Raw genomic sequence first — 21,562 nt, forward strand, 5'->3', positions numbered from 1 at the left:
TTACTCATAGCCTTATTCTCAAAAGCTAGCAAAAAAAAAAAAAGGGGGGGGGACTTTATTTTTCAATGTAGATAGCAGCCAGCTAGGGGTATGTCATTTCCATGGTGTAAATACTACATCGTTTTAACTTTCCACTCCTTTAAACAGGAGATGTAGGGCCTATTCAACTATACAAGTTCATCTGCATTTGTGAGTAAACAATCACAGATTAATTGCCACGAACTGAACTTTCATATCAAACCCAGTACTTCTTTCAGTGGAGGCAGTCCACACATTCAGCTGGGGAGCCATCATACTGAATAATCAAGAATGTACATGCATGTGTGAACCAGCTGCTTGGCAATGCTAAGAGTTGTGTGGGAGCACTGTTACGTGCAGCATAACTTCTGACATTTACATTTTTGAACAGCAGCAGCCGTCTCCCTTAATTGTGTGCTGCTTGACAAGCCACTTTTTGGCTAGGGGAGGAGTTCCAAAAGTTATTTGTGATGCAAGTTATTTCTGGAGACACACCGCTGCCTGCCGCAATAGTTTTCATAATGTCAAGCCAGTAGATACCCACAATTGCTTTCAGCAGTGACATGGAGATTCCAGGCCAATCTTGGAGGATGGGCAACCCTATGCAAAGTGGAGACACATCAATATCCTACCACATTATATTTTGCACAGTAGTGCAAGTCCTTAAGCATGCTATAGTGGCTTTTGGGACCTAGCTAAAATGCAGGGTATAGACACCTTTTGTTACACCATCTTCTGAAGTGAGAAATAATGTAAGCTGTCAAGCATCTTTAATGTTTCTTTGGAAGTTTTCTACAGTAGAGGCTGATACAATAAAACTCACTGTCATCATCTGGTGTGTCTTAGAGCTCATGCAGCTATACTTACGCATCACCTGAAACCAGGTGAACTGCTTTTAAAGGAAGTACTTGGTCGGAGATGGTGCACTGTGATATGAAAGCTGTGTCTGTTGGGCCTGATATCCATCTGATCTGCATGTTTTGCACACACATGCAAGTAGTCACTTAACTTGATGTTTGCAGAATCACTTTTTCTCTAGAACAGGAGTTCCTAGCCTTGGGGCCCCAGATGTTGTTTGACCACATCTCCCATTGTCTCCAGCCTCAATGGTTATGTGTTGCTTGGGAATGAGGAGAGTTGTAGTTCAACGGCTGGGAAAACAAGGTTGGGAACCCCTTCTCTAGAACAGACATAGCAATAATTCCTTCTCCTTTAATGACATGGGGGGAAAGCTTCTGATCAAACATGAAACTGTGAGACCTTTTGTAAATCAAATTGTTCAGTTTCATATAGGCTCCTGTTTTCTTAATTGTAGATATAAGTTTTGAGTCAAGTATAAAAGCAGCAAGCTTCCCTGCCCCCAAACAACAATTAAAAACCATATCCAAGGCCCTGCTTAGTAAGTAGGCCTTGGATTAAGTGTTTCCTGCAAGATGCGGACTCCTTCATAAAGGCAATCCAGAATATGTATGAGTATTATCAAGAGTTTGCATTTTGAGCCTGTTAGGAAGCATGAAGGGTTTAGTTCAGGTTTAGCAGCAAATTTATTGGGATTCTTGTGCTCATGGATTTGTTTAATAAGACTGTATAGACTAAGTGGAAATTCAATGTATGTGTAAGACGTATAGGAGAATAACTGCAGGCAAAACAGCCATAGAACCATTGCAGGTTTGAGGCTCAGTGGTTTAGTACGAGCAGATGACTACATAGGGCAGGATCCAGCCAAAGTAAAGCAGTTTAAAGTTTAAATGATTTCAAAAGGCGAGATACATTATGATGTGATTCTCTTCCACTTAAATCAAAGAGACCATCAAAGAGTTTAACAGGCTGAATTGTGGTGGCCCAAGCATGAGTAGGGAGGAAGTAGTTAACATACTATCATTTTGCATATCCATTAGCTCAATAGTTTTAAACCTTTCTGCCTAGTAGTTAACATAATATCGTTTTGCGTATCCATTAGCTCAATAGTTTTAAACCTTTCTGCCTTCAAGAAACTCTTTCCATATATGCTTGTCTGCTTAGAACATCCTTGCATGTTGCATAAGATTCTGGAGACATGCTTTTTTTATCTCAGTCCATAAAGATCCTGTTGGTCATCACCACTGCTCTGTATCAACTGAAAGTGCATCCTAAAATACACTCAGAGCTCCCCTGTAGCTTTGGATTGCAGGGGGGAAAGGGCAAAGTTAGGTAAATTATATTTCAGGGAAGCTTGTCTTTAATTACTGATCTTCTAATTGAGGACCTCCTGATAAGTACCCAAGGAATTCCAGAACTCAGTTTGCAAACCAGCACACTAGCTGATGCAATGAGAAATAGTGATTATCACAGCTTCATGTAAGCAAGGAATTATGTGATGGTTACTATGCATTCAGCAACACTGTGTGAAGCCTTATTGCATGAGCTATTATGTGAATCACTTTTCAAAATTGAACTTTGAGCAGTGTTTGATTCACCAGATAGATCTCCTTTCTCCTGGCTGCCAGCAGACTGGTCACCCACATGACCGGGCAGTGAATCCTCCTACCTCATTTCTAGCTTGGGTTTCAAATCCAGCCTACCCAGAGGAGGAGTGCTGGGATTGGGAGCAATCCTGGCAGTTCTCATGACTTGCCCTACCTGAGCTAGCACTGCCCTGACTAGGGCTGGTCATGAGAATGATCTCAGTATATCTGCACACCTTTTCATGTGATCCACTGAAAACAGCTTGAGGTTGCTTGCACTTCAACCACTGATTGTTTCTGGTTAGGGTGCCACTCCATGGACTTCTCATATGCTGTTTAGTACCTTGTGTAAAAGCCACAATGAATTTGAGCAAATATAACATTGTGGCTACTGTCAGCCCTCCTACTCTTTTTCTCTTTTCTAGAAAATCATTGTAAGCTACTTTTGCTCAAATCTACCCAAATACCCCTCTTGTTTCTTTGCGGGGGCGCTCCCACCCAGCCGAACCCTGTTCCTAAGCCTGACTCTTAGCCAAGGTAAAGGGATCAAGTGCTCCCTTAACCCAGCTTGTTTGTCTCCCTGGACCCCACGGAGCCAAGGAGACACAGAGATGGGTGCCTAGAGCGTCCATCTGATGGGGGAATCCCCAAGGCACCATGCTTATCGTATGGTGCCTTGTGGGATACCTGAAGGCTTGGAAAACAAGTCTTGGCCTCTGTGCAGTGCGGATAGAAATCAGCACTGTTCCTGGCAGTTGGCAGCATGGGTCATGTGGGTGCACAGCTTGTGCTACGAAGGGAGAAAGAGCTATTGTCTGGGGAAAGGTAGGCTGAAACCAGCTCCCCCACCCCGCCCGCTCAACCATGTGAATAGCCGCAGGCAGTTGCAGAGGAAAGCGGGGGATTGCTGAAAACTGCCTCTCTCCTCCATGCACGCTCAGAAGCATTACTTGTACACAGCTCTTAATTACTTGAAAAGTCTAGGAGAGAATGAGTTTGAAGCTTGTAAATGTTTCCTTTGATGAAATAGTTGTTTTTTAACACAAGATGGAACAGACTGACTTATACAGCTTTTAAGCTGAATGTCCCCCAAAGACTACCAGCCTGATCCTAAACATGTTTATTCAGAAGGAAGCCACACAAGGAGGCGATTCTCATGATTGCCCCAAAGTGGGCTAAGGGTTTGGGTGATTGTGTGCTGCAATGGGAGCTCTGCGGATCCCGGCAGCTAACCACCCTAAATACCCCTCCCCTAAGACGAGGTTAATGGAGTGAACGCTCCGTTAACATAATATTTTTGCTCGTGTGTTGCAGAGGTGCATGTGGACACACGAGTAGACCCCTGACCAAGCAGCCTCCCAGGCTCGGGGGTCTCTCCAGAATGTCCTGCACACCCACGTGGGGCATCCTGGAACCCCGATCCCCACGGCCCCTGCTGGCTCCATGATGGAGCCAGTAGTGTGGATGACCGATCCGGCTGCCCAGGGTTTCAGGCTCGATCGTCTGTGGGGAGAGCGGGCTAAGCCCGCTCTCCCCACAGACCCGACTTAAGCTCTTAATGGTCACTGATCACTGATCGTGAGAAGAGCTTCTTAATCTAGTAATACTGAATCTTGGAAGGTATGAATATAGCAACCTGAGCTTGCTAATTTGTATCTCAACATGCCAATGGCTTGGAAGATGCAGGCATTGACTCCAGTCTAGAATTCTGTGTTTGCCCTGATGTTCCCATTGAGCTGTTTGGCTTCCCTTTCACTTTATTCTGTTCACCTCTGTCAATACAGCTTAGTATGCAAAACTGACCTCTCCACTGAACTGAATGGCAAATCCCCACTGTAAAAACTCAATGTGTGCATGATAATTTCTCCCGTATATGCAAAACATAAGCTAGAGTGGGGCAATTGTGAATTAATATTTCAGCCATGAGCTGATTCATCTGCCAGATCATCATTTGGTTTAATATGGGCGCTTTGTTTCTTTGACAGTTATTGACTACCCTACTATAACAGCTATAATTCTTACTCAGTGGCATTATACTTCAAAGCAAATTTTCTGCAAAATATCCCTTAAGAATTCAGTTACCCTACTTCCCATAGAGTTGGGCTAGTCTTTCTAAAATATATTCATTCATTTATATATATGTATTATATATATATGTATTTATATATATATATATATATGTGTGTCTATATACCTATCCAGTCTTGATAGATATATACACAGATAATCTATGCACAGCGAGCCAAATATACAAAAAATAAATACTCTCACCCTCTATGTACAGAACAAATTTTATATCCAGAATTTGTTAATAAATATCCTAATCAGCTTGTATAGACCTCTCTCTCTTTTTTCTTATGTTGATGGATAGCCACAAAGTATGTTTGACCTATTTACAAAACGTCTATAAATATAGTTCTTTTTTTATTTTAAAAATGACATATAAGCTACTGACCCTTGGGTCTGGCTGGTTGTATTCACCGAGTTAGTAGCTCAGCAGCAGAGCAGCCTCCTCACTATTTCAGATGGATAGTGCAAGAAGTTAAAAGGCGTATAAAAGATTATACATACAAAACTCTCACATCCTTTGGATGCTGGCAGTTCATCACAACTTTGTGGTTACCCTTCTGCAACATAAATAATAATTAAAGGGGAGGGGGAGAAGGAGACAAAAGAAGGTGGATTCCATGATCCACAGCAAATGTGTTCAGTGCATATCGGTTGATCCACCAGCTGTGGGGTTGGGGTCGGTGCAGTCTTCATGGCAAGCCATCATCTTCTAGACTTAATGCTACACGCTGTTGAGAAAGGAGAGAAAAATGTGTAAATGTTCCAAAGCTGCAGTGTGAACAGGGCTAGAGGGATAGTGGGACAATGGGAACAGAATGTTGAGAACTGGCTTATATATATTTTTCTTCCCCCTCTTCCCCACTCTCACGACAGATATATTGTCTAATTAATGGATTGCTAAATAGAAATACAGTATCCCACACACTGCTCCTGTGTTTAGGTGAAGAGAAATTGCTAGCTGTTTGGGGCAGGAATAGCTAAAGGTTGCATTCTCTTAGCCCTGTTCATTTTAATGTTCAACATGTGTACAATATGTATATAGATCTGGATGCAGGGGCATCACTACGATCAGGCAAGGGGAGGCAGTCGTCTGGGGGCCCCACTGCCTAGAGGGCCCCCCTGAGACATGTCACATGACTCCCCATTGCCCACCCGCCCAGCCCCAAGGCCCCTCACTCAGCCAGTCCCCTTTGCCCTGTTTGCCCTCTCTCCTGCTTGCCCTCCTGGCCTGCAATCGAAGCAGCCTGCAAGCTGCTAGAGCTCCTTCTCTCCCTGCCTCTCAGCTGATCAGTGGGTGGGCGGGGCTTCCAGAGAAGCCTCCATGCGGGCCTCCCTGAAGCCTGAATTCGAGTAGGCCAGCAGGCAGCAAGGAAGGAAGGAAAGGGGCAGGCAGAGGTCTCTGCATACCCTCTGCCCAGGCCAGCCAGCCCAGCCTTTGCCAGTATGGAGGTAGAATGTGGTTTTTTATGTAGAATGTCCTTTTTGTGGTTACACCCCCTGCCCCATATATAGGGATCTGCTTGCTTGCTGTAATGCTTTGATATGGGGTGGGGGGGGTGGAGAGACTGAGAAGTCTCTGAAAATTTAATTTGAAACAGATTGGAAAATTTGCTGGCATTTTAAAAAACTATCTAAAAAGTCCTATAAGTGGCTTGTTTTATGGCAGGAAATTACAAAAACTCTTGAACAAACAATATTATATTTATATTGATTCATTCATTCATTCATAAATGCACTTATGTTCAAGTTGTTCTGCAACCCAGAAGGTCTGAGTGAGAACTGTGAAGTATGTGTTGTGCTTTTATTTTTCTTTAGAAATGCTAAGCCGGTTGGACATGTCCAAAAACCTCTCTCACACTATTTACACTGTATGTAATCAGTCAGTATGACTCTGTAATGATATGAAATGTTAAGGAGGCCCTGCACATGCTGATTCCCCCCCCCCCAGCCCTGCACCCCACTAGGGATGACCCTGTTTCTGAGCCCCTGCAGAGAGTGGTTTTTATCTCAGTACAGTGAGAGACCACAACCAGCCCTACTTCCACACTGGGGAGCAGAGAGAATGACTTTTAGGACAGATGAGGGCGTAACTTCAGGAGCTCCTTGAGCCCTGGCATGTCTCATCTATCTTAAAATTTTACCAAGAAGAGGCAGATTCCTCATTCTCCCCACCCCCCTTTCTCCTGAGGAATGGTGCTAATTGTTGCTCTTTTCTCTATTTCTCCCCACCTATCTTACTTGTTTCAGTGGGACTTACTGGTCTCCTATAGGGAGCAAAATATGCTGGGAGTACAAATTAGTTTGGTTTAGTTTATATCCATGAGCATGTGCATCTCAGACAGTTGAATGCAACTGAGTTTATTTTTAAGTAGACATGCTTTCCTTGCTAGTAAGTCCTTTAGGTTTCAATGAAATGTACTTCCAGCTAAATGTGGTTAGATTTGCTGCTGGAGGCTGCAATTCTCCACACACTTACCTGGGACTTTTACACACAGCTGGCTTTACTGCAAGTTTATTGGAAGGCTTTACTGCAAAATTGAAGTTGTCCCAAAGAACCAACGCAAAATAGTGTTGTTGTTTTTTACTCCAGATATAAATCAGGCTACACTCTAACGAGCAGTGAAAAACCTGAATTGCATGTGAACTGCTCCTCAATAACTCGCAGGGACTTCAGGGTAAATCTGGCCAACATGTGAATGCAGCACCTCCATTCCAGAGGAATGCCCCGTGTGAAAAACCTCCTGGAATCAACTGAATTTGTTCAGAATTCTGAGAAAACACACATAGGCTCACATTGCATGGCTGAAAGTCTCCTTTGCTAATCTGCAGCAAGGAGCCTATTATAATAATTAGTGTTTCTAGTGTGTTCTAGGCATTAAAAGTAGCACAAATATAGTATTCAATGTATATCACTATAAATTGTGAAGTGTGCATGTGTGTATTCAGTGAAATGTATTTCCAGGCAGCATACTTATTTTGAAATATCAGACTTAAATCCTTGGGGACATGAGGTGTGCGGAGGCCCTGGACATTGGTGGTGGTGGTGAATTTTAAAATCTCGTCTCTGGGCCCAATCCAAACTTGCTGCGCCCCTGTCTGGATGCATGTACACATTAGGCTCAATGCATGTATGTCAGCCCACTTTATATCTGAACCCTGCATTTGAGGGGACCTGTACTCAGGTTCATTCTTAAAATGAATGCAAGTACAGTTGTTATACTTGTGTAAAATGTGCATGGTACATACAATGCAGTGTCTGAATCAGGGTCTTGTTTTCTGGCATTTGCCTTAACTATCCCTTAGGTCAGAGTCTCAATCAATAAGCCATAAAACAGATTAGTCCTAGTGAAGCCAATTGATCTAGATTAGCCCAAATGGTTAGTGAATTGCATTGCTAACTGGAAAAAGGAGCACTTTTAAATGATGGTTCTCTTATATTTAGCAGGGGGATAGCAACTGGTGTCTCAGTTGTATCCTTTTTAGATTGTGAGCCCTCTGAAGGCAGGAACCATTTTTGTGATGTACTCTTTTTTTGAAAAGTAGTATATAAATATTCTAAATAATAATAGTAGTAGTAACAGTTGTAATATATCCTGAATAAGATTCTGACATCCTCATGTATGCCAATTCTTTGCATACAGAAGGGACCTGAGTGGGACTGCTCAAGGGCCTTGCCAGGTCCATAAAGCTACACACTAAAGTCTTAGCATCTAGTTGCTGGGGAACAGCTGACTCTCAATCTCCTATGATAAGTGCAGGAGCTCTATCTATACTTGCTTGTTCCTGGTCTACTATTCCTTGAAGACACCAAATTCTAAACATTTATATTTGAAAGTAATTCCTATCATGTTCAAGGGAGCATTTCTATATTTAGGATTGCATATCTGCATGGCACATTTCAGGGACTGGATATGATCATGCACACATCTGGTTGTAACAGTTCACTTGGACCAGGGCTTCACTGTTCTTGATATGCCTGTTAGCCTAAACAGGTCACTACAGGTGACCACAGAATGGCCATTGGCTGTGCAGTTTTTCTTTGGTAGCTGACTCTCCTACCAACATGCATCTCCTTCATCCATTTTGTGAGGCTGAATTAGTTAAAGACTATGGCCCCAATCACATGTAATGAGAAACCAAAGCTGAAGGAACCTGAGGTTGCATTTCTTGTTATATCTGAATGCGTGCAACCACAGTTCGGACACAAAAGTGACCCCAGGTTTCCATCCCCAAACTCCAATTTTAATCTTAGGTTTGTAGGAAGTTTCGCTGCTCCTACCTGAAGTTTCTTTTGAGGGTTGTTAAACCCAAACGTTGCACCAAGGAGTTACTCCCTCATTTCAGCTGTGATTGGCTGCAGGGGTTGGCCTTCATTCCAGAAGGAAGCCCACACACCCAGTTGCCCCTCCTCTCGGCAGTCTCCCTGACTGCAGTTCAGGTCTTGGCGGTTATGTCTGAATGCAGACAGGTAACCATGCCAGGATGGGGGTGGGGGGTTCCGCATACATGCAAATACGGCATATGATGTACACTGAAACCCTTTGGGAGGGAGATGATGATGACGATGATGATGATGTGTGTATGTGTGTTGTGTGTGTACACCTACTGTAAGTAAAACTCATGTAGGTCAATTCTGAAAAACTAGTCAGAAAGATAAATTGGATACTTACTGCTGGGTACACATGCCCAATCTGTGCTGTTCTCCCAATATGGATTTCATCTTCATCTTCCTCTTCCGTAGTTTTCCTGTACACAGGATTATCAAAGTTCATGCTTTTTGTATTTTTCCGTTTCCAGTTTCTCCAGATGAGGTATCCTCCCATGCACAGCAAGCTAATTACCACTGGGGGGCAGGGGAAAGAAGACGAGAAGAGAAGGAAATAAAAATGTCAAGTTGCTTCAGGGAGGGTTATAGTTCTCAGCTGACTCCCCATGCAGGTCTCTGGTCTGGATTCTTAACGCCTGGTCAGGCTGGCAGAATTAAGGTGAACTAGAAAATGCACCCTCTAAGTAACAAAAACAGGCTTACCTACAGGAACAACAATTCCAATAATGGCTGCCATCACAGTTGATCCAAAACCTTGTCCATCATTAGTATCTGCAACCACAGAAAAGCGACTTAGATTCCGCCAAAGAGCCACACATGAACTGCATTAGCAGAAGCACCACTGCAGTCTATACAATTCATCAGCTGACATCCTGAGTTACAAAGCACTGGTACGAAGGAAGAAAGTGCTGCTGCAACAGATGACTTTCAGGCAAACCTGTTTGTAAACTGCCCTGAGATTTTATATAGGGTGGTATATAAATGTGACAAATAAATAAACAAATACAGTGCAGGAACTCATGCAGGAGGAGATATTTTTGACGACCTCCACGTTCTCTACAAGTGTTCTGTGCCATGTGAAAATGTGTCCCTGAGGGCTGTGCAATCAAAATATAAGGGACATATTTTCACATAGCACAAAGCACTTCCAGGGGAAGAAGAGATCATTGTAAACTGCCTATCCCCCCCTGCAGTCATCACAGTTGTGTTAGCAGAATGCAGTAGAGCTTTATAACTTGCAATATCAGCCAGCTTTTTTTTTTTAATGGGGGTGGGGAAGGGGACACAATTATTTTTTTCTAAAGCACAGAGTAAACACAGCTCTGGATATTATAATCTGCTTGGTGCAAGTCTCAGAATCTAGAAATGAGCAAAACCAAGGAAAAGAATTATGTGGATAAATCCATAAATACTATTTGGATACTCGATTTCTGGATTCCATCCAGATTTGAGGAGGCGGAGTGGGGGAAAGATACAACCAGAATCTGTAGGCCTTTCTGATTTAAATGGCCTCCGTATGGCAGAGGCCTCTCAGCAAGTGCCAGTGTTTGATCAACTGTAGAGGCTTTTGTGTGGACTGGTAAACCCCATGTTGAAAGGAAACCGCTACACTTGTATGTCATCATATATGAGAACTGCACAAATGTAGGGTTGGTGTAGGGGTTAGAGTACTGGACTCAGACTGGGGAGACCCAAGTTCAAATCCCCATTCAGCCATAATACTTGCTGGGTGACTCTGGGCCAGTCACTTCTCTCTCAGCCTAACCTACTTCACAGGGTTGTTGTGAAAGAGAAACTAAAGTATGTAGTACACCGCTCTGGGCTCCTTGGAGGAAGAGCGGGATATAAATGTAATAAAAAATAAATCATCATCATCATCACAATCACATGTGTTTGGCAGCCCATGGCAATAGACACTTGTGTGTTTTCACATATGATAATTTGCACAGGTGTACACCTGACATTGTTCCTATGTGAACTAACTCTGAGAACCGAATGAAAAAGACAAAAGGCAGCCCCATCTCAAGAATGAGATGCCACTGCCAGGCATTTGCTTCTTTATGCAAGTGAAAGCTTCGGACACAGTGCCATCTGCTGATGTTCTTAAGCTTTTGCAAGGCACAGGAATTCTCGTGTTGCTGCTCATTCATCTGATTCAACATTAAGGCTATGCACACAAGCAGCTAAACCCAGGCTAGGGCAGCCTAGCCTGGGTTTGGCTGTCTGTATGCACTGTCGGGATTGGGCTTGATCCTGGTGCTGCCTTCGTGGCTAGCCTGATTTTGACCCTGGCACTGGGGTCATGTGTATGTTCAGGCTGCATGCAGCCCGAGCATACACAGAGACGAGTGCCTAGAGTGCCCATCTCACAAGGGTATCCCCTCCAATGCACTGGGCTCGTCGTGTGGTGCATTGTGGGATATCCGGAGGCTTGGAGCAGTGCGGATCGTCTGGGAGCATGAGCCGCACTCCCAGCAACATGTCCATGATCGTCAGGGGGTGCGGGAGGTGAGGTGAGTGTGACCCTGCCTTCCCACCCGCTGACACAGTCATGTGCATAGCCTTATTGTCTGTCATGTATGGCTCTCCTTCTAGTTACAGTTTTTATTTTCCTTGCAACTCATTCTCACAAAACTGTGAAGACTGTAAAACACTGGCTACTAAACTCTGGACTGTAAAACATTTTTCACACTTTAAAAGTGTCAAATAAATTCAAAACAATAAACCTCTGATGTCTCAGTCTGTGTATGGGAAAGAACTTTAAAAAGCACATTATCCTCTGAAGTGAACCCCAGTGGTACATAAGGCTCTCAGTAAAAGACACCTGCCTGCTAATAAGAGCTACTACTGCTCCCAGTGTTCTAACAGGCACACAACTTCATTGTTTTGGCTTGAGGCAGAAAATCTATCTGCACGTAACAGAGGTAAGGAATGAATTTCAGTATTTATTCCTAGTGCTCTGGTGAAGACTTTGGTTCTGGTCTGCACTGATCAGGACACTCACTTCTGCATAAAAAAGGATAAAGCAACATGTATATTGTCATGGTTGGGTGACTGGAGGGATTAAATCTACAATTGCTTTCCAGCTAATAGAGAAACAGAAATAAGGAATGACGCTGTGTAATACTCAGATTGGTATACTTAAATGTTGAGTTTCTTCTGTATTTGTTTCAGAAGGAACTCTGACGTTAGTGAAAGAAATTGTTTAGCAGCCTGGTTTGGAACCTGAAGCTTTTGCCTGTATTTATTTATTTAACATATTTTAATACCGCCCAATGATATGCTACAGGACTATTGTTATGCAGCAGTCCTAGTGATAAGGTCATGCTTCTGGCTATAGCAATCTGGGATTAATCTGCTGGTACAATTGGAGAGGCACTGGTAAACCCTTCCTGTATTCTACCAAAGAAAACCACAGGGCTCTATGGGTACCAGGAGTCGAAATGGACTCGACAGCACACTTTAGGGAGGAGAGCTGGTCCTGTGGTAGCAAGCATGACTTGTCCCTTTAGCTAAGCAGGGTCCGCTCTGGTTGCATTTGAATGGGAGACTTGATGTGTGAGCACTGGAAGATATTCCCGTCAGGGGATGGAGCTGCTCTGGGAAGAGCGGAAGCTTCCAGGTTCCCTCCCTGGCATCTCCAAGATAGGGCTGAGAGAGATTCCTGCCTGCAACCTTGGAGAAGCCGCTGCCAGTCTGTTAAGACAATACTGAGCTAGATAGACCAATGGTCTGACTCAGTATATGGCAGCTTCCTGTGTTCCTACCTTTACAAATGGATATTTTGCTGACATAGGTTAATTCTCATTTTTTTAGTCACATTAAATAATGAAGCACATTCCTTGTATGTAGGAGACTCAAGAAGTGGGCAGTTTCCGATGAATGAATGGATGTACTCTGAACCTCTGCAGGCTATTCACTGCATACAAAACAGATTATATCCATCTACTATATCTCTGGAATGACAGAAGTCAACACCAACATTAAAAAATTTCTTCATCACAATCATTGGTAGTCAGGATGTTGTTTACATCAGGCCTTTAATCCACTGGGGCTATTGATTCCCAGATATCACACAGCCTCAGGGTAGCAGTATAAACAGACTTCCAGCTGTCTGTACCATCCATAAGATCTCTAATAAGCACCAAGTGTAGATAGGATGTGACAGTAACAACGCAAGAGCAGCTGCTGGAGAAAAGATTGATTCCAGCGTATTTCGATATCTTTTTAAAGGAACATAGATAAACAATAACAATACACACATAAGAAAACCTCTGCACATATATGCATGTAGAAAATATATATAAAGAGTCAACAGCATGTTCTTTAAAACACTGTGTAAATTAATCTTAGAACTTAAAAGTTCAAACAATTAAATACACAAACAATATATAACCCATATGAACATGATTGACTGATTGATTAAGTGCCGTCAAGTTGGTGTTGACTCTTAGCAACCACATAGATAGATTCTCTCCAGGATGATCTGTCTTCAGCTTGGCTTTTAAGGTCTCAGTGGTGCATTCATTGCTGTCATAATTGAGTCTATCCACCTTGCTGCTGGTCATCTTCTTCTCTTTCCTTCAAATTTCCCCAGCATTATGGACTTCTCAAGGGTACTGCATCTTTGTATAATGTTTCTGAAGTATGATAGTTTGAGCTTTGTTATTTGTGCCTCGAGTGAAAATTCAGGATTGATTTGTTCTTTGATCCATTTGTTTGTTTTCCTGGCTGTCCATGGTATCTTCAAAGGTCTTCTCCAGCACCAAAATTCAAAAGCGTTAATGCTTCTTCTATCTTGCTTCTTCAAAGTCCAGCTCTTGTGTCCATAGAGTGTCACAGGAAAAACCATATTCCGAACTATTCTAATCTTTGTAGATGTAAGTTTTTCATGAGAACAATGAGATGTTCTTGGACACCCATTTTCCTAAGGATATTCCACAACTTGACATGGGTGACGCAACCGAAAGCTTTTCTGTAGTCAATAAAGCATATATTGATTTCTTTCTGGTATTCTTTGGCTTTCTCAATTATCCAGCGTTCATCAGCAATGATGTCTCTTGTTCCTCGGCCTTTTCTGAAACCAGCTTGAACATCCGGCATTCCCTTTCTACGTAGGGCTCTAATCTGCGTTGGATGATCCTGAGCATTATTTTGCTAGCATGTGAAATTAAGGATATTGTGTGATGGTTTGCACAAGCTGTTAAGTCTGCTTTCTTTGGTATGGGTATGTAGACTGACCTCTTCCAATCAGTTGGCCTCTGTGTTGTTCTCCAGATTTGCTGGCATAGTTTGGTTAGAGCCTTGACTAATTCTTTTTTTGTTGCCTGCCATATTTCTGCAGCTATTCCATCAATTCCTGTAGCCTTCCAACTTGGTAATGACCGGAGTGCTGCTCTAACTTCATCTTCCCATATTAGAGGTTCTTGCAAGTAGGAAATATCTTCTAGAGTATCTTGGATGTTGAAGTCCCTGCTGTAGAGATTTTCAGTATACTCCTTCCATCTCTCTTTGATCTTCTCTGAATCAGTTACTATCTGTCTTTTGGCATCCCTTAACATACCAATTCGATGTTGGAACCTCTTTCTGAGCTCAGAGATCTTTTGGAAAACTTACGTTGTTTTTCTGTGTCTATTTCCATCCTCAAGGTCTTTACAAATGTCATTCTAGTACTGCTCCTTGTCTCTTCTAACAGCTTTCTGAAATTCCCTATTAAGTTCCTTCCTTAATTATCAAGTTCCGTCTTTATCTTTCTTGACTTTGGCTTCTCTCCTCTTCTGGGCAATTTCCATTGTCTGTTCTGACATCCATTTTGCTTTCTTCTGTTTCTTGGTCTTTGGCAGTCTCTTTTCACATTTGTATTCCAATTAAAAATTACTAGGAGGATGTGTATCATCCATATGCACACTCAACAACTTTCAAAGTATACTGTTGTGGGATTCACCACATGAGCTAGTTAAGGATTAATCTATGTAATAAAATGTCCATGTGATCCAATGTATGAGGGGATGACAAAACATAAATTGAAGGTTAGGATTGGATAACACCATCCTATATAATAAAACCCTAAGGTACCTGCGTCCGTGTCTCTTGCAGGTATTCTGCGCATGCGTGGCGCGTGCGCCGCTCCGCTGGTGAGGAGGCTGCTCGGATCCCCGGTGGCAGGGCTTAAGAGCCCTCCGCCGCCACTACAGCCCCCAAGAGCAGCCGCTCGGATTGGGCTGCATCTGTGGTGCCGCCCGGAGCAGCCACTCCGGAGGTGGGGAGGCCGCTCGCCGCCCTGGATCCCCGGCGGCAGGGCTTAAGAGCCCTCCGCCGCCATTACAGCCCCCAGAAGCGGCCGCTCGATTATGCCGCGTCCGCAGCGCCGCTGAGGGAGGCCGCACCCACGGCCTCTAAGCAGAGGGCCGCCCTTGATTCTCGGCAGGGGGGCTTAAGAGCCCTCCGCCGCCGCTTTAGCCCCCAGCACAGCCGCTCCTATTAGGCCTGGCCACATGCGCCTGACCGGCCTAGGAGCTGCTACGGACGTCCTTTCTCCAGCGAGTCAGAGAGAGGACTGAGCCGGCGCAGGCGCGCAGCCGGCTCCCCTGTTCACAACTCTTCTAGCGCCCGTTAATGTAACGGGCTTAACAGTCACTAGTAACAATATAAAACAAAAGAGAGAAATGGAACCTTTGGTCAAACATTATTTGACCAGGTTGCCCAAAGAGAGGAGATATTTAAAAAGAAGCTTCTTAGAAAGGAAGCAGCTTGGCTTTTAAGACTTGGTACCATAATTCCCAAGGAGCTAAATAAAAGCATAGATTATATGTCCCTTCCAAATTTATTTATCTGTTTTTCAAGATCTGTTTTTACTAGAGTTGCTTGTGTCTCTACAGTGGGTCACCCCAGCCCTTTGGGTTCTGTGTCTTGCAGGGATAGAATTTTTTATGGTTACAGAAATATCAACAGAACATTTCTTTGGAGGTTTACAGCCTCAGTATTTTCCACTAGCTGCTGCATCTTTCATTATAGCACACCGTTTTAGCTGGATTTTTGCAAATTGTTATAGGATAGGGATACTTTTCAGTTTACCTGTTGATTTAAGAAGGGATGGTTTTGAAAAGGGGTATGCATGGTAGTGTTCACACATATGAGGTGGGTGGAGGATGCCAAGTTGGGAACAGTAGGTGGAAGGAAGGGGATAGGAAGTGAGGAGGTTTGCAACTGGGCATTGAAGCAAGAATTCTCTCGGAGGGGACTCTGGAAGATTGGCAAGGAGCAGCTGGGAGTTGGTAAAATGGATGGTGAAGAAGATGTTGGAATGGTGGTGTCAGGGAGGAGTAAGGGAAGCAGACAGACTAATAGTGGTGTGCCCGAACCGGTCCGGCGGCCATTCCAAAGAATGGCCGAACTGCCGGACCGGTCCGGCCCTGCCTGGTCCGGGTCCGGGTGGGGGGTATGCCCTTAAGGGCGGGAGGGCTTGCTTAGCCCTCCCGCCTCCTTGCCCCCGCCAGCGCCCGTATTTCCTAGTATAGGGGTGCTGGAAACCAGCTGCCCCCCCCCACCGCCGCGGCGAAAGAACTCCCCAAGCCAGCCCTCCCTCCCTCCCAGCTAGCTGGCCGCCCGCCCGCCCTCCCGCCGGCTCGCTCACCGTTCACTGTATAGAAAACGAGAGGAGCTCCGGCACAGAGCTCCTCTCGTTTAGAAGGCCTCCCGCAGAATGGTGTTTTGCGCGCGCGCACATGCGCGCGCCGCAAAGCACACCGTTCGCCGGAGGCCCGGTCTACCCGCCGGGAAAGGGCCGGGTAGACCGGGCCTCCGATCGCTGGGTAGACCGGGCCTCCGGCGAACGGCATGCTTTGCGGTGCGCGCATGCGCGCGCGCGCAAAACACCATTCTGCGGGAGGCCTTCTAAACGAGAGGAGCTCTGTGCCGGAGCTCCTCTCGTTTTCTATACGGTGAACGGTGAGCGAGCCGGTGGGAGGGCGGGCGGGCGGCCAGCTAGCTGGGAGGGAGAGAGGGCTGGCTTGGGGAGTTCTTTCGCCGCCGCGGCGGCGGGGGGGGGGGCGGCTGGTTTCCAGCGCCCCTATACTAGGAAATACAGGCGCTGGCGGGGGCAAGGAGGCAGGAGGGCTAAGCAAGCCCTCCCCGCCCTAAAAACAAGGCCCCCCTTCGGTGCCGGTCCGGACTTCTCCGGACCGTGCACATCACTACAGACTATGGGGTTGAGGTGGGTGAGGGAGGGACTCTGTCTAAAAAGGTGGTGGAGGTGGTGGCTGGTAGAATGAGAGCCCAGAGGGAGGGGGTGCAGCAGTGGTTAATTGTTTATTAGTGGTTAATGCGGTGGGGGAAGGATGTGAAAATTGGTGATGTGCATCTGTTGAAGTTGGCAGAGTGGCTGAAAAAGGCAGTTGGGGAAACTGCGCAAGCACAGTGGAGACAAGGAGGGAATCTGCTAGCTGAATGTAAGAATAAGGAGAAGTAGAGAAATTGCTGCGGCTCAACTCTTTGGGGAAGAACAAAGTTTGTGCCAGTTTCCTTGGTTTATGATGAAGAAAAAGGGGGTGATTGTGGGGGTTCTGCCCTGAGTGTGATATTTAGGAAGTGTTGGGGGAAGATCAAGTTCTTGATGTTAGGCAGCTGTCTTTCAGATGGGATGTGGAGTCTTGTTTCTCTACTAAAGTAAATAGAGGTAAAGGGCAAGAGGTCCCAGAAAGAGTGGTTACTAGGTTTGAGGTGTTCAGCATGTGCCCCTACATTCTGCCCACCCCTGCCCAGGTGTTATCAGAATCTGAATTTTGGGCATGTGGCAGCTGTATGTCAAAGATGGGTGTGATGTGTTGCCCTGATGGTTGCCCTTCATGGCTAATAAAAGCTGCCAGGGAGGGTACAGGTAGATGGTTGGAGGTGAATATTAATGCCTTATTAAGGGAGGGCAGGATGCCACCATGCCTCAAGGAGGCGGTGGTAAGACCACTACTAAAAAAGCCCTCCCTTGATCCCTCCAACCTGGACAACTATAGACCGGTCTCTAACCTGCCCTTCTTGGGCAAGGTGATAGAGCGTGTGGTGGCATCCCAGCTACAGAGGGTCTTGGGTGATACAGATTATCTGGACCCTTTTCAATCTGGCTTCCGCCCCAGGTATGGGACTGAGACTGCCTTGGTCGCTCTAGTGGATGACCTACGCCAGGAACTAGATGGGGGAGTGCGTCCCTGTTGGTTCTGCTGGACCTCTCGGTGGCTATCGAGAGGTTGACCATGGTATTGACCATGGTATCCTTCTGGGCCGCCTCTCGAGTATGGGAATCGGAGGTACTGCGTTGCAGTGGTTCCGGTACTTTCTTGCGGGGAGGGTCCAGAGGGTGGTGCTGGGGGACTATTGCTCGGCTCCGTGGCCTCTGGCCTGTGGGGTCCCGCAGGGTTCGGTCTTGTCTCCCATGCTGTTTAACATCTACATGAAACCGTTGGGAGAGGTCATCCGGGGACTTGGACTGAGTTGTCAGCAATATGTGGATGACACTCAGCTCTATCTCTCCTTGTCATCTGATCCTAGGGAAGCGGTGGATGTCCTGAATCGGGGGCTGGAGGCCGTTATGGGTTGGATGTGGGCTAATAAACTGAAATTGAATCCGGACAAGACGGAGGTACTGTTGGTCAGTAGGAGAGCCAATCGGGATGAGGAGATTTTACCGGTTCTGGATGGGGTTGCACTCCCCTTGAAGGAGCAAGTACACAGCTTGGGGGTACTACTGGACCCGGCTCTGCTTTTGGAAGCTCAGGTGGAGGCGGTGGCCAGGAGTGCCTTTGCATCGCTTCGGCTAGTGCGCCAGCTGTGTCTCTTTCTCGAGAAGGCAGATCTGGCCACAGTTACCCATGCCTTAGTCACGTCATGGCTGAATTACTGTAACGCGCTCTACGTGGGGCTGCCCTTGAAAAATATCTGGAAACTGCAGCTAGTGCAAAACACGGCAGCTAGGGTTTTGTCCAGAGCTGCCCAGTGGGAACACATCACACCCATTTTGAAAAAGCTGAACTGGCTACCAGTTTGTTTCCGGGTCTAATTCTGGTTTTCCAGGTGCTGGTTTTGCTGGTTTTGACCTTTAAAGCCCTTAACGGTTTGGGCCCGGGGTATCTGAGGGACTGCCTGCTCCCAAGGGTTGCTGCCCGCTTGACAAGGTCATCTGAGGGGGCTCTGCTCCGGGTGCATACAATGAAGGAGGCTTGTCTGTCATGCACTCGGGACAGGGCCTTCTCTGTTGTTGCCCCCAGACTTTGGAATGCTCTCCCAGTGGCCATTCGCTCCTCAGACTCCATCACAGTTTTTAGAAAGCTTCTTAAATCTTGGCTTTTTACCCAGGCTTTTACATGACCATTTCTATGCTGCTTCTATGTGTTTTTATTCTTGTGTCTATGTGTTTTTATGCTTGTATTTTATAGTTTTAAAATTAGATTTGTTTTATATTTTTAACTTAATATTTTAATTGTCATTTTTATTGTATGTTTTTAACTTTTGTAAACCACCTTGGGGTTGTTTTTAATGAAAGGTGGTATAGAAATTCAACAATAAAATAAATAAATAAATAAAATGTGGGAGGTGTGGAGAGCAGCATTATTTTGATCAGTGCTTTGGTTCTCAGTCCCAGTCTGCTGTAATTGGGGAGCGGGGACCATAGGCCTGGCTTTAGTTGACATGTAGCGGCTAAGAGAACCTGGGAGATACTGTCCATTAGGATGAAACAGGGGGTTTTGTATGCTGCTGTGGTTAAGGATTAATGAGCATAGGAACACAGGAAGCTGCCATATACTGAGTCAGACCATTGGTCTATCTAGCCCAGTATTGTCTACACAGACTGGCAGTGGCTTCTCCAAAGTTGCAGGCAGGAGTCTGTCAGCCTTATCTTGAAGATGCTGCCAGGGAGGGAACTTGGGACATTCTGTTCTTCCCAGAGTGGCTCCATCCCTTAAGGGAAAAATCTTACAGTGTTCACACATGTAGGGGCTATTCTCACGATCAACAAAAATCAGGCTAGGAGAGCCTAGCCCGATTTTTGTTGATCATGTAAACCACTGGGCTTGCAGGCAAGCCTGGTGGCTTACAAGCAGGTAACGTGCCCAAGTAGCCCTCCCTAAAGCCCGGGTTTGCGGAGTGAGGGCTTCGCAAACCTGGGCTTTCTGATTGTGAGTAGCCGTGGCGCGGCTCTGCGCCGTGGCTACTCATGAGGAGACCCCCTGAGGGGAGGCGAAAAGCCGCCTCCTGGCTCTGGGGGTCTTGCCAGATTGGCCCCTGCTCCCCCCAGCCCCCTCTGGCTCCGTCATGGAGCCAGCAATTATGTGGGTGGCTGATCCAGCCACCCAGGGCTCCTGCTGCGATCGTCTGCGGGGAGAGCAGGCTTAGCCTGCACTCTCCTCAGTATCGGCAAAAGCTGGTCTCACTGATTGTGAGACCCGCCTCGTAGTCTCCCATTCATATGCAGCCAGGGTGGACCCTGCTTAGCTAAGGGGACAAGTCATTCTTGCTACCACAAGACCAGCTCTCCTCTTCAGAGTAGGGTATCCACTAAAGCCCCTATGAATCCTTTCTTGGGATGGTTGTGGACTCTCCACATTGTGGACCTAGATTTTCTATGGGCCTGAGTGCTATCAAAAATGAGGAGCAAGGTTCTTGAGCATTACTCTTCTAGGTGGGATGACTGTTGCAGAATTTACACAGATGGATTTTGACCTTGAGCGTGAGCAAGAGGTGAGGGCAGCTGCTGCATTCGGTGTCCCTGAGTTTGGAATATGGAAAGGTCATAGGTTGTCAGATGTTGGGGCTATCATGACAGCAAAGCTGATGGCCATAGAGCTAGCTTTGCAATGGGCCTGTGATATGAGGCCTAGGAGGATAATGATTTTGTCAGATTCCCTGTCACACCTGTTAGCGATACAGCATGGGGGTCTGGGGTGTAAGTCTCACCTGGTGAATGAAATCTGGGAGTTACATACTGAGTTACAATTGATGGAGTTCCTGGTTAACTTCTCTTGGTTGCCAGCAAACATAGATGTACATGGGAATGAGATAGCAGATTTAGTAGTTAAGGAGGCATTGGAACATGGTAGTGTCACTATTCATACCCCTATGACATCTTCCGAGGTCAAGAGCTGGGTTCAGCAGGAGCTTAGAAGGGTATGGCAAAGAAGTTGGGGTGGAGAGTTTATCTGTCAGAGACTGGAGAACTTTTACTTCTTTGAGCAGAGTGGCTGGACAAAACAGGTGGTCTGTGTGTGGTCCAAGGGAAACGGTTGATTGTGTCCTTTGGGACTGTAGTGATAGTCAGGCTTGAGGGAGGACTAGACCTCAATTAAATTAACTGTTTGGAGGGTGGGCTTCTCAAAATAAGGAAGAAAGCCTGGAAGAATCAAATCCCTGTGGCCCAATCTAGAGGGAGGGGCAGAGTTTACTGGGCAACAGTAATAGAGGAATAGGGGAGGGGTGTGTTAAGAGTTCGGTTCACCCCTAGAAGTCCCTGAGAGAGGTCTGATCAGCAACTACTGTAAGGAAAGGGGAGACGATTAGCCTAGGGCTGGGAATCAAATGGAAGTTCCTTATCTTAAGTAGGAAGGATAGGGACCAGTTTAGCTAGATGCATCGGGGCATTTATTTTTGTTTAAGTGCTTGGATCTGATTGCATAGTTCATGTAGTTCCCAGGGAAGGATTTTACTTATTATTTCTTGTTTA

At 45.7% G+C, this 21,562-nt stretch overlaps 1 protein-coding gene across 2 annotated transcripts in view; it reads right to left on the minus strand.

Annotated features, from left to right (window-relative positions):
- Positions 1-4,005: 4,005 nt before the first annotated feature.
- Positions 4,006-21,562, minus strand: part of LRP8 (LDL receptor related protein 8) — a 311,838-nt gene continuing 294,281 nt past the window's right edge. For both annotated transcript variants that reach the window (XM_053247668.1, XM_053247667.1), the window contains 3 exons: positions 9,562-9,630; positions 9,203-9,375; positions 4,006-5,260 (listed from right to left, as the gene is read on the minus strand). In XM_053247668.1, coding sequence (XP_053103643.1) covers positions 5,222-5,260; positions 9,203-9,375; positions 9,562-9,630 — 281 coding nt within the window. In that variant the 3' untranslated portion in view covers positions 4,006-5,221. The remainder of the gene's footprint in view (positions 5,261-9,202; positions 9,376-9,561; positions 9,631-21,562) is intronic.

Source organism: Hemicordylus capensis, chromosome 4, assembly GCF_027244095.1.
Source record: "Hemicordylus capensis ecotype Gifberg chromosome 4, rHemCap1.1.pri, whole genome shotgun sequence".
Lineage (NCBI taxonomy): Eukaryota > Metazoa > Chordata > Lepidosauria > Squamata > Cordylidae > Hemicordylus > Hemicordylus capensis.